This window comes from Olea europaea, unplaced genomic scaffold, assembly GCF_002742605.1.
Source record: "Olea europaea var. sylvestris unplaced genomic scaffold, O_europaea_v1 scaffold1216, whole genome shotgun sequence".
In the NCBI taxonomy this organism is placed as follows: Eukaryota; Viridiplantae; Streptophyta; class Magnoliopsida; order Lamiales; family Oleaceae; genus Olea; species Olea europaea.
This window is the reverse complement of record NW_019229586.1, coordinates 112655-125929: the sequence shown is the minus strand read 5'-3', so window position 1 is coordinate 125929 and position 13275 is coordinate 112655. Positions and strand designations below refer to the sequence as shown.

General features: G+C 34.7%; 2 protein-coding genes across 5 annotated transcripts in view; both read left to right on the top strand.

Moving 5' to 3' along the window:
• Positions 1-230: 230 nt before the first annotated feature.
• LOC111374184 (two-pore potassium channel 1) lies at positions 231-4001 on the top strand. The gene is made up of 4 exons (XM_022996816.1): positions 231-1824; positions 2405-3343; positions 3466-3624; positions 3866-4001. The coding sequence occupies exons 2-3, from the start codon at positions 2436-2438 to the stop codon at positions 3620-3622; spliced, it is 1065 nt and encodes a 354-aa protein (XP_022852584.1). The 5' UTR covers positions 231-1824; positions 2405-2435; the 3' UTR covers positions 3623-3624; positions 3866-4001.
• A 1703-nt stretch (positions 4002-5704) lies between these two features.
• The window catches only part of LOC111374182, a 17821-nt gene continuing 10250 nt past the window's right edge, over positions 5705-13275 (top strand). Inside the window, exons 1-5 of one of the 4 annotated variants that reach the window (XM_022996814.1) lie at positions 5705-5896; positions 6051-6191; positions 6419-7163; positions 7299-7332; positions 8995-9074. In XM_022996814.1, coding sequence (XP_022852582.1) covers positions 6459-7163; positions 7299-7332; positions 8995-9074 — 819 coding nt within the window. In that variant the 5' untranslated portion in view covers positions 5705-5896; positions 6051-6191; positions 6419-6458. Of the gene's footprint in view, positions 5956-6050; positions 6192-6418; positions 7164-7298; positions 7333-8994; positions 9075-13275 lie in introns of all 4 variants that reach the window. The other 3 variants (XM_022996813.1, XM_022996815.1, XM_022996812.1) reach the window with 3 other exon arrangements.

Below are 13275 nucleotides of genomic sequence, written 5' to 3'. Positions count from 1 at the left end.
AATCTATTAAGGGGTCATCAAATTTGTTGAATCCTAAAAGTTAGATTCCTCATTGATTTCCCAATTTTATGAAGTTTTTAAATAAGTTGTTTACGAATGCCTTCTGATGATAGAGAATATAGATTAATAATAGTGCATTTTCCTCTATAAGTTAGAAAACCATAGAGAATTATATATATATATAAACTCCTCCGCATAGTTCGGAGAGTTCAAGTCTCCAACTCTCCGTATTGTGCCACAACCCTCCGTACAGTGTGAAGAGTGAACCATTCGGACTGTGGGTAGTTCAAGTGAACTCTCCGCACGGTCCGGAGAGTGTGCGAAGCATTGCTTGCTCCACAAATTTTTATTTATTTATTACTATTTTTTTATCACTACAAATCCATCTCCAAAAATCCCTCTGTCTTCATTAGTTCAACTCTTCTCTTCCTATCTCTCTATATGTTATTTCAAATTCTCTTAATCGATCCAAGAATACAATATTGTTATGGCAAGGGCAACAAGAAGCTAGCGAAGAAGCTAATAGAGAAAAAGGGTCAAGAAATTTCTCTCCTCCGCATTGTCCTATATTCCAACCACGAAATGTAAAAGAACAAGATCGAAGAAAAATCAAATAAAATGGTGCTTTTATTGGGATTTTGACTTTCTTTGGGCGAATTCATTTCATAGCATTTCTGGAATGAATTTAAAGTTTTTGTTATTTATTTTAAATTTCTAGTACGACATTTCTTGACATTTTGCTTGATTATGTTTTTAATTTGGTTGCATACTATTGCCTTATATTCTTTGGCAAAAATCCTTTGGTAGGCGTTTTCCTATATATGTTTGAGCTTCAGATTTTTTGTAATTTGGGTTTTAGATTGAGCTTGGTTTTATTACATATCATGATCAAAATGTGCTTTCAAAAAGGTGAATGGAACTAGATAAATGTTTGATGAAATGATTAAGAGAGAGGACGAGGCTATTGATCATAATGTTTGGCTTTTAAACGTTTGACTTTTAATTTATCAAAATGCAAGAAATGATTTTTCATTTTTTTCCCTTCTTAAAAATAATTTTTTTTTTAAAAATTTCATAGCATTGTAAATGATAATTTGCATGTTAGTTTTAAGGATCCATACGGAGAGCTCTTTGAATTTGGTCGATTTTATCTTCTTAAACATACTAGCCTTTTGTGGTGCTTGTTTATAGATTTCATTCTGGATGCCTTTAGAGAGCAAATTATTTTGTTTAAGTAAAGTGTTTAAGCTGACTTGACATTGATTAGGACATACAGAGATAGTTGCTTTTAGAGTTTTAAAATTAGACTACAAAGACACAGGTATTGGATAGATTTAAATTTAAAGAGGTCTTGACTCCAAAGAAAGTGAATACATCAGCTATGTCGTGATTTTAATAAAATCTTTAATGTGATTGGATGGAATAATAATTAATTATGTGTATTCCAATAAGAAAATATCAAAATCTAATCAATCACCCTCATTAATCCAGTAATTTAAGTAGAAACATTCCAATTTCCAAATAATGATTATACACAGAATATGATAATAATTACTAATTTCTGCAGGATGTGTTCGACCTATTGCCAAATCTCGTGTCTGAGTTAATTAAATCTTTTGCAAGTAACGTGGCTAAATGTGTATTGATACTTTCTTTATTTTTCAGTTCACATCTACATTGTTAGATAAGATTCTGAAGACAATTCTTTAATGAATTTATTCTCTACTTCCGCTTGCAATGAAAACAAATGATATGATGTTGGTCATATATCTCTCGTCCCTTATCTGAAGGGTGATTGCTCTACATAACTTGATCAACAACAAGGTGAGATATTCTTAAATTGTGCCTCAAAGTTTTCTGTTTTACTGTCTGTTATTAATATAACTACTAGATCTATATAAATTTTTGAACCCTGATGTTCATAGTGGATGTTCAGCAATCTTTCTTGTGCTGGGCTATAACTAATCATGTTGACAATTAACATATCGATTTAATAGTTATTATTGGGTATATTAATGTCTGTTGAAATTAATGATTATGTTTATGAATCAATTGTAATGCATTATAATATGCTTCCAAGACTCTTGAATAATGCAATAAATCTTCAACATTTTTTCCTTTTTAACATCTACAATTTTTACACTAATAAAAACACAATAAATACAACATTTGTGTAACGCACGTGACAAGGACCAGTACTCTAACTAATCCGTTAAAACGGAAAGTTTCATTTTTCAAATTCGGAAACTTTAAAACATCCAGCACAGGCTTTTCTATATAAATCTATGCACTGCACGAGAATAGCAAATGGAACTCCATACAAGACAATCATGTTTGATGTTATGAGTTATGAGCTTGATCTATATTTGGAATTAGACTCATGCGAGCTTCTCTTGCTATACAGAAATTTCCCACGCAGTTTGCCACCTGTTGGAATGTCAAATCTTGGTGAAAATTCCTTATTGACAGGACTGCTGAGTCCTACATCTCAAAGAAATAAAAAAGCTGATTCAAGTAGAAAAAGAATTCGCCGGTGTAAAAGTGCTCGATTGGCTGAATTAGTTCCTGGTGAACTGGATGGCAAAAATGAGGCTACAACGCTTCCTCATTCTGAATCCTTTTTGGACAAGCCACATCCCAGTTTCAAAAGAGTAGCCATTTTCTTAACGTTCTACTTGGTTGTTGGTACTATTTGTTTTTCCTTTGTTATGAAGCAGATCAAAGGAGAGAAAATAAATGTAGTCCTTGATGCTGTTTACTTTTGCATTGTCACAATGACTACTGTTGGATATGGAGACCTTGTGCCCAACAGTGTAGCCACAAAACTGCTAGCCTGCGCTTTTGTGTTCTCAGGGATGGCTCTAGTTGGATTAATGCTTAGCAAAGGTGCAGACTACATAGTAGAGAGGCAGGAAATTCTTCTTATCAAGGCTCTGCATAAGCACCAGAAACTTGGTCGAGATGAAATGCTTAAGGAGATTGAAACTAACAAAGTACGGTACAAATGTGTTACGATGACGGTTCTTCTTATAATGCTCATTATAGTTGGGACAGTCTTCCTTTCAACAGTTGAGAAATTGAATTTTATCGATGCCTTTTATTGCGTCTGCTCTACCATCACAACCTTAGGATATGGAGATAAGAGCGTCTCGACCAAGGCAGGACGTGTTTTTGCTATATTTTGGATTTTGACGAGTACTCTCTGCTTGGCTCAGTTCTTTTGTTACATTGCCGAACTTAACACAGAAAGCAGGCAGAAGGATTTGGTCAAGTGGGTTCTTACCAGGACAATGACAAATGTGGATTTAGAGGCAGCTGATCTCCAAGGGGATGGGAAAGTATGGTCAGTGATTCATAACTCCCTTTTCTTTTCTCTTTCATTTACTTCATTACATTCTGGTTTTTATGTTTTCAGTTGAATAGTTTTACTTAAGAAATGCTTTTTTTATTTTGCTTCGGTAACAGGGCTGCTGAATTTGTCTTATATAAGCTAAAAATGATGGGAAAAGTTAATCAAGAAGATATTTCACTTATAATGGATGAGTTTGAAAACCTTGATGTTGATCAATCTGGAACTCTGTCAAGCTGTGACTTAACGCTCGTTCAATCAGCTCAAACATAGAGGTAAATCTGCTGATTTTGTACACTTCAATATATAAATTTCACCCGTGCTTTGTGGCTTCAATAAGTTTGTCAAAAAATGAATCTCCTTCGAAACTCAATGATTATTTATACTGGAATTTACTTAAAAATTTGAGACTACTCAAGTAGATGAACAAGAAGTTGACAAAACTGTTACGTTGATCTTGCATTTTTTCTTTTTGCCTTTTTGGAAGGATATTTATTTTATTTTATTTTTTTACAGAGGAGTCAGAACAATGGTTTTCCCTGAAGAATTATGAATGTTTGTGCTGGAAAAATAGTGCAATACACCTTCATTTCATCGGAGGCTTTGGAGCCATATCCCATTTCCATGTATAAACATACGTTCTATATATATATATATATATATATATAGAACCTTTGATTAAAAAGTGGAAAAAAAATTATGGATTTCATATGTATAATTGAAAATAACTTTAAGAAAAAATTGATTGTCAAAAAATCTCCCTCAAACTGTGACTAAAATCTTTGTTTTGACTGTAAAAGCAACATTCTATTTTTCCTATTTTCTACGAAAGTTCAAGCTATAGAATACAAGTATAGAGAGAATCCTACATTTTTAAAACGTTAAAATCATTTTAAACTTGTTAATAATAAAAATAGGAAAAGACATATTAAAAAGAGCTTAATGGCCAGATCAAGCTCATTTATACACTCAAAATAAAACAATCAAACTCATTGATGGAAGCATCTTTCGCTACTAAATTGCTGCACTGAAATTCCATCTATTTTAACCAATCTCAACAAACAAAAAATAAAAATTAACACCTTTTTGTAACACATTGAACTAAAATCAAATTTTGGAAATACAATTCCTAAAATGCAAGTACAATTCATCACGTGCAACTTCGAAGTAACTTATAAAACGATGAAGTTTCTTGTTTCACCACGTAACAATTCAGAAAAAGATCGAATTCATATCTTACTCAAGTATTTATTATGTGTTTCCATTCAGTACCATTCTGATCAAGTTTTCGCGATTAATGTTTTATTGACATTACTGAATGAGCACAAAATTGACCAATAGAGCAAGAGAGCTTTCCGTATCAATTGACTCTCTATATCAAATGAGCATTAGACAAAAGGAACGACAAGGTAGATAAAGACATAACATAAAATAAAATAACCATATAAAACGAATGAATATAGACTAGAACTTTATGGAATTTTTTTTTTTTTATCATTTCACTTAGCCCTTGTCTGATTTTTTTTTTTTTTTTTTTGATATTATAGTTGGTTAAACTTATTATTAACTATACATTTCATTGAATTAACTTTTAAATCATATTTTATGATATCAACCTACTTACAATTTTAAAAAGTTTTGTCAAATTGGAGCTTAATAGAGGAAGATGCTTCTTTTACACCATTATTTATATAATTTTTTACAGCTTGATGATGTATCAAAAAGAGAGCATAAAATTTTTTCTTTTTAATTTTTTGATTAATATTTTGATTCAATCAAGTATCGTCACATCAATTGTTGGTAAACAAATTTATAAGTTGTGGTGTACATATAACACAACTTAATAAATTAAGTCCTTGTTTGAACCTTATTTTTTGAGAACTAATTGTGTAAAAGGTGAACTTCTGGGGTAATGTATGATCCAAAATAGTGAGAATTATTCTTTTTGTACAATCGGGGTTGACAACCGCGGTTGACAATGTATTCACAGGAAGGGAGCTCACGATTTTTTTATTCAACGTGGGCCTCCTCCCATGTGTTTAATTGTCAATGGGGTTATCAACCTCGGTTGTACACATAGCTCAACTGAAATAGTGAATGTTTTGAGTTTACGTCTAAAATTATTCATTTACTGAATTTATAGGTGAAAATGATTTTGAAGAAAAATAAATTTTAAAAATTAAGGATAAAAAGGTTTTAAAAATAGTAAACAGTCCTCGCGAGTCAACGCTGACTGTAGTATTCTATAAAAGCACGTTCTAAAAAATATGTAATCTCAACCGTCGAATCATGGCGCCCTGGGGATCTGCACTTTAGCCGTCAACGCAGTTACCGTTTAGAATTACACCAGGTGTCTCGGCCAACCTCTTCCCCCGCATGACATGCCATTAAACTCGATTTGGAATCCGAATTTGAAGTCCGCGATATAAAAGCCCACCCGAGAAAGTGATATTCTGGTTCCATGTGTGAAACCGTTGACAGATATAGAGAGTGAGCTGTGATTGGAGCTCCCGTATCTGGAATTTGAAACCCTGGCAATACATATACGTAAGTTTCTCGTTTCACTTGAATTGTAAGTTCGAGGGTGAAAATTCGGATCTTTGGAGGTTAGCGTTCTGTGAATTATCGGAATTTTATTTATTTATTTTTTGTTTCTACTAATTTTGCTGCTGCTTATGGAATTTTTTAAATATCTTTGAAGTTATATTGAGCTAATGACTGCGGTGAGATACTGTTGGATTTTTTGGGGGCATGTCCTAGAATTCAATCGATAACATATACAGACATACATGCCATTCACACAGACATGTTCTTACCCAAACACAAACACATTGTAGCATAGGTATAATTGTTCAAGTTCTAATTTTTTAAAATCTATTCTAGATAACTGCTTTTTATCCCCTTTTATTCATATATTATTTGGACTTCCAGTCTGTATTTGGATGCTTTTTGGTTTCTTAATGCTTCTAATACCCTAGTTGCCTTGGAATTATTGGTTTATAGTTTTGGTTTGCCAAATTATTATTATTATTTTTTTCTAATTATAGACAGTTTATTTTCTCCATGCAGTTTAGTTTTGTTATAAGGGAAAGGTTTTGGAACGGGGTTTATGGCTGAAGGAGAGGTATCAGAGAAGCTTGGGGCATCGGACGTGAAATGTGAGGGGGTGGAAAAGATTGAGGATGTGATGGAGAAGAAGGAGGCACAAAATGGAGTGACAGAAATAGTTGAAGATAAAAAGAATGATGGGAAAGTTAAGGCCCAAAAAATGGATGCAGACAAAGAAGAGATCAAAGAAAGCAACGGAACTGAAGAAAAAGAAGTGGAGGAGGAAAATTTAGCTGGTGGAAGCAAAAATGGAGGAGGAAATGAAGACGTGGGAGAGGAAGAGCTTAAAACTACAGGAGTTACGGGAATGGAAGCAACCAAGAATGAGGCAATGGAAGATGGCTCTAAGGAGATCCCTGAGGAGGAGACAGAGGGTAAGGTTGAAGAGGGAGTTGATGGAGCAAAAGAGGAAGAAAAACTGGGACATAATAAAGAGAAAAAAGGCTTGAAGAAGCGTCCTAGAACAAAAAGTAGTGCTGCAAGAAAAGAGAAGAGTTTGATGAGTGAAGCTGAAGAGAAGAAAGAAAATAATCTGAACACCCCAACAGAGGAAAAACCAAAAGAGCCTCAAACCCCTAATGAGAGAAAAGAACCGACAAGCCCTACAGCTCCTGCAATTCAACGTCCTGTACGTGAAAGGAAATCTGTAGAAAGGTTGGTTGCCACTATCGAGAAAGATACTGATAAGGAATTTCGAATTGAAAAGGTGTATCTTCTGACTTTTTACTTTTTCTTGTTCCCATGCCTTCGAAAGATTAAATATACTGCTGCAATGCTTTCATGAAGTTCATTGACTTTTTCTCTGAAGATTACTTTATGACGTACCGGTGTTCATATGCAGGGTCGTGGAACTGCACTGAAAGATATTGCTAATGGTACAGTTTTTAAGTATTTTTTATGCCACCACTTCATTTGTGCATATGCATCAACTTAAGGCTTCATGTTACGATTGTCAAGAGTTGCATTCTTACGATTTTGTTATGTCATCATTACTTTCTTAATTACACTTCTTAGTAAACCTGTATGATGAGCGAAGTAAGTTTTAGGCCATCATCCAAGATTGTTTATGGGGAAAATAGAAGTTGACGGACTGAAAAGATTTATTTCGATGCTTCATACACAATTATGGCATCTTGTATTTTTTTAATTGAATTCTGGTAATTCACCACATAGTGGACTTGAATGTGACGATAATATGACCAAATCACCAACCATAGTAGAAGAAAGTTCACAAGCCCCCTCAAGCAATGCTGAATACCTACTGCATAGCACATTAATCAACCTATCTTATGTTTCTCCATCCTGTGTGTTGTGTCAGAATTCATGGTTTTTCAGAGTAGCTTTTCTTTATCAAGTAAAACACCAATACTTGGGATGAATCATTTACCATCCAATTTCCTATGGATGTCTATCTCATCAAATCAATGAGCTACTATATGGATAGACCAATTCAATAACTAGTCATGATAGTCTATAAATCTTCTTCTAGAAAAATTTGGGAACTCTTCCCTCAGTATCTATTGCATTTGTTCTAGTCATTTCCTCTTAATGGACTGCCTCATATTTGATTGATGGGGCTCTGGATAGATTGTCCAAGCTTGCCAGAAAATGGGCAGGTCTGATGAGTGTTGGTTATTTGTTGCTTGTTTTTTGTCAGCAGTTAGCTAAGTTGAGTTTACGCTAAACAGAGGAAGGACATGATGTGATAATGGATTTGAATGCCACTGCTTGGAGGACAAGGTTTATTTAATCCTCCTCTTTGGGATTTGAAGGAACTGGGGGTGGGGGTGGGGGGGTTCAATGTATCAAGTTAAAAAAAACAAAGCTGCCATAGCATGACGTGAATATGTGATGGGGCGCAATACTCTAAGAACTTGGGCAACAAGTGCTATTCCTCATTTTTGTGTGATGGGTTGGGCCTTGTATACTAGGGGAAACAAGTCATCTTTTTGCTTAAATTGAGTCCTTTAGTGCCAAAACATCAGGTTTCACTACTTCGAGCTTTCCCTCAGTAAAATGATATTATGGGGCTTTCTGGTTACTTGCTATCAATCTAATGAGAGCCACCTTTGTAACAACAAAAGTTATGACGGGGGTATTCTTTGATAAATTTGCTTGCTTAAAATTATGCCCTTATTAGGATATGACTCTCCTGAACATAATGAGAATACCCTCCTCCGACCCAAGCCTCTTCTATAATTAAAGCTAAAGGTGGTAGTTGAGTTGTTTCTTCCTGCTAATCCTGTGCTTATTTTTTTATTTTTTTTTTCTTTTGCAATTTTGAGTATTATGTTTCTTCTGTTTCATTTTACTAAATGCATGTTTTCCTCCATGTCATATGTATGTCTCATTTTCCTTTTTAATTTTTTTTTAATTTTCCTTTTTAATTTTTTTAAATTTTTTTTTAGCACATTGTACTTGCTAAAATTTCATTTGAACTGCTTGAAATGCAGTTCAACAAAATTCTGAGAAAATTTTCATTTATTCTACTTTTAGTCAACATTTTTGTTGTTTTCTGAACCACATTTTTGTTTCAGTGGCATGCAAGTTGTCAAGAAGGAAGAGTGAAGACACTTTCAAATTGCTGCATACAATTCTTTTTGGAAGGAGAGGGAAAGTAATACTTTAAGTCCATAGTTAATATTATGGTGTTTCTCCATGGCTCATTTGGGTCTAGCATCATTTTGCTTTGTTAAAAGTAATGTTCCTGTCATTTTGATACTTGAATCACCTTTAAAATGGCTGGAAATTTCATTTCCTTAAGTTTTAGAAAATATCTCATATGTGTCATGCATCTGAAACCTTTTATAAGTTGAAGTCGTTAAGCATATTTCTTTCTTCTTATGCTAGAATGCGTTTTGAATGCTATGGTACTGTTGTTGAAGTAAACAAGTCACAGTTAGTTTCACTTGCAAACATTTGCAGCCCGAGTACTTAATTTTTGAACCATCATCATCATCATCATTAATTTTGTATAATGTTGATATCCAAGTTGAGTTATATAACTCTAAGTTTACTTAAACAAATTGGTAGTGTAGTTTTGGAGAGAAAATATTCCTATATTTCTTTTTGATAATACACATATTACAAAAATATATAGAAGAGATTAATTCCTTAATCTTCTCTAGAATAAAAACAAACTAACAATCTAGTGCATAAAGAATGGAACCTGATCTTATCCTAACAGATAGATGTGAATAATTTCTAACTTTATCCTAACTTATTATTTTCTAATATTAAACAGTCACTTTCAAGTTGGTGCATATATATCTATCATGCCCCAACTTGTCAATTAGACGCTCAAAGTTAGGTTTAAACAATCCTTTTGTAAGGATATCTGCTGTTTGTTGAGCAATTGGAACAAATGGCATGCAGATTTCCTTAGCTTCAATCTTTTCTTTAATAAAATGCGTATCAGTTTCCACGTGTTTGGTCTGATCGTGTTGCACTGGATTGTTGGCGATGCTGATTGCAACCTTGTTGTCACAGTACAATTTTAGAGGCATATCTACTGGTTGCTTGAGTTCTGCTAGTACTCGATTTAGCCATAACACTTCACACGCTCCTTGTGCCATCGCACGAGATACTCAGCTTCTGCACTACGCTGAGCTAGTACGTGCTGTTTTTTACTTCTCATGTTATGAGATTACCTTATACATATGTACAATAACAGGAAATAAATCGTCTATCAGTTACTAAACCTGCCCAATCTATGTCAGTATAAGCTTCCATGTTCCGATGCTCATTCTTCCAAAAAATAAGCCCTTTCGTGGTGTGCTTTTCAAGTATCTTAATATTTGGTATGCAGCCTTAAGGTGTCATTCATAAGGGGAATGCATAAACTGACTTACCACACTCACGGCAAATGCAATGTCGGGTTGAGTGTGTAATAAGTAAATTAGTCTTCCCACAAACCTTTGGTACTGAGACGTATCCACGGGTTTTCTTCTTTGCTATTTCCCAATTTCTAATTAGGATCCGTTGGAGTATCGATTGGTCGGCATCCACTCATTCTTGTCTCTTTAAGGAGATCAACAATGTATTTTCTTTGTTAGACAACAATACCCTTTCTTGAGCAAGCAATTTCTATCCCGAGAAAGTATTGCAGACAACCTAAGTCCTTGATCTCAAGTTTTGTTGAGAGATTATTTTTTAACTGGTCCATCTCAACCACATCATTTCGTGTCAATAAGATATCATCTGCATACACAATTAAGACAACTATTTTTCCTTCTTGGGAATGTTCAGTGAACATTGTGAGATCGGATTGTCTTCAAATATAGCTTTGCCACTTTACAGATTCAGTGAACTTGTTGAACCGATCTCTCGGTGACTGTTTTAGTCCATAGAGAGACTTTTTCAATGGGCATATCTTGGATCCAAACTTCTCATCAAATCCGGGGGGCGAGTCCATGTTGACTTCTTCCTCCAAGTCACATTAAGGAATGAGTTTTTTTACATCTAATTGTTGAAGTTGCCAATCACAGTTTACTGCAATCGATAAGATCGCTCGAATCATATTTAGCTTGGCCACTAGTGCAAAGGTTTCAAGTTAGTCAATGCCGTAGATCTGAGTATAACCTTTCCCTACAATTCTCGCTTTGTATATCTCAAGGGATCCGTTTGACCTATGCTTAGTTGTGAACACCCATTTGCATCCAACCTTTGTTTTTTTCCCTATCGGCAAATCTACCAATTCCCATGTTTGATTTTTCCAAGAGCTCTCATCTCCTCGAGTATCTTCCTTCCACTAGGGAACCTGTAAAGCATCCCACACATTCCTAGGAATCTCCACACTAGATAGTTGTGAGGTAAAGGTTAGTGAGGCATAGGATGTTTTGTGCAAGACCTAACACCCTTTTGAATAGCAATAAGAACATCTAGATCAAGACCTTTTATAGATTATAGAACAAAATTATCAGATTTGGGACATGATTGCACAATAGAAGCAAATTCGGCTGAGATAATACCTGGTGGATCAGCAGAGGATTGTACATTCCTCGGGTCAGATTCTGGGCAGTGTTCAAGTGCTTTGGACTTGTCTTTCCAATTTAGTTCCCTCCTTGAGTAGACTAGCAATTCTTTGCCATTTTTTAGTTCCTGCATCTTGTCCATTGGTGTTACCATTGTGATCATGAGATGATTTATTAGATAGTCCAGAATTTTGAGTGGATAAGGAACCCAGTTCTTCACCAACAATTATTTCATAACTCTTGGTTAATAAACAGTTTGGTGATTCAAGTTGAAAAATGTCTGAATCTTCTTTTGCACTCTCCCCCTAAAGATGAGTTCCAAAAAATGGTCTTGATTCAAAGAAGGTAACATGAATGGAAATAAACATTTTTTTGGTAATTGGATCATAACATTTATATCCTTTCTGGGTGGCTGCATACTCTACAAGCACACACTTTCAAGCTCAGGGATCAAGTTTTCCACTGTTATGATTGTGAATATAAACGAAAACAACACATCCAAATATTTTTAAGGGTAGATTGCCAGGTTATCGTGCTGTGGGGTAAAATTTTTGAAAAACTGCGAGAGGCGTTTGAAGTTTGAAAATTCTAGAGGGTTGTTCTATTGATAAGGTACATAGCCCTTAAAATAGCCTCACTCAAAGATGTTTAGGAATTTTACTTGTGAAACATAAAGCCCTAGCAACTTCTAAGATATGTCTACTTTTATGTTCGACCACACCATTTTGTTGAGGGGCATCATTGCAAGAACTTTGGTGTATGATACCTTTTTGATAAGAAAAAATTACCCAAAATTGCATTGAAGAATCCATATCATTATCACTTCTAAAAATTTGAATTTTTTCTTGAAATTGTGTGCACACCATGGTATAAATTTTTTTAAAAACTTCTTCAACTTCAGATTTTTCTTGAAGGAGACCCAAGTTATTCTCGTGTGATAATCTATAAATGTAACAAACCATTTTTTCCGGAAATAGTGGAAAGTCGTGAGGGTCCCCACACACGACTATGTATTAATGTAAAAGGTTTTGATGCTTTATAAGGTTGCGAAGGAAAAAATGCATGATGATGTTTTGCTAATTTACAGAATTCACATTGAAAAAAAGAGGGACTTTTATTTCTGAATAGCAATGGAAACATGTGCTTCAAATTGAAAATTCGCGTGGCTTAATCTATAGTGCCACATCATTATTTCATGATCACTAGGAACAAAAATAGAATCGAAACAAGACTTTAAACAAGTACCCTCTATTTGTGATGTAGGATGAATAAGAAAGAAAGAAGAAGGAACGGGGAGGAGAAACAGAGAGAAGGGAGAAGAGGAGAAGAAACCAGGGGACGAGAGGGGAGGGAGAAAACGGCTGCAAGCCACCAAAAATATTTCATTCATCATCAACTGTCTCAAATGAGAAACAAAACAGAAATAAATAGCAGAACATAAACCCTAAAGAGAAGGGCTTGGGCCAAATCTACTAAACAAGCCCACTAACGAAAACATAAACAATAGTCCAAATAAAATATAACTAATAGTCCAAATAGAAAATAAATAATAAATGGATGTCCGCATCAACTCTCCCGGGGCGGGAGAAAAACTCGACCCCGTCGAGTAGATAAAGCAGAATGTTGCACTGAATCTGATGCGAAAGGCTCCAAGTCATGCCACGGGGGACGATCTTTCTCGATGACCAAATACCGAAACTCCACAAATGATAACAAGGATAGTTGTAGCTCATCCTCAAGGATATGATCCAACCAAGGAGGACGATCTTTCTTTGTAATCACATACCGATACTGAACTCCCAATAGTAAAAATTCATGCCACTCATCTCCAAAATCTTCCTCATT

Coding starts and splice junctions, on each gene's coding strand:
- LOC111374184 (XM_022996816.1), top strand. CDS start 2,436: ATGTCAAATCTTGGTGAAAATTCCTTATTGACAGGACTGCTGAGTCCT. Junction 3,344..3,465: donor CAAGGGGATGGGAAAGTATG/GTCAGTGATTCA, acceptor CTTCGGTAACAG/GGCTGCTGAATTTGTCTTAT.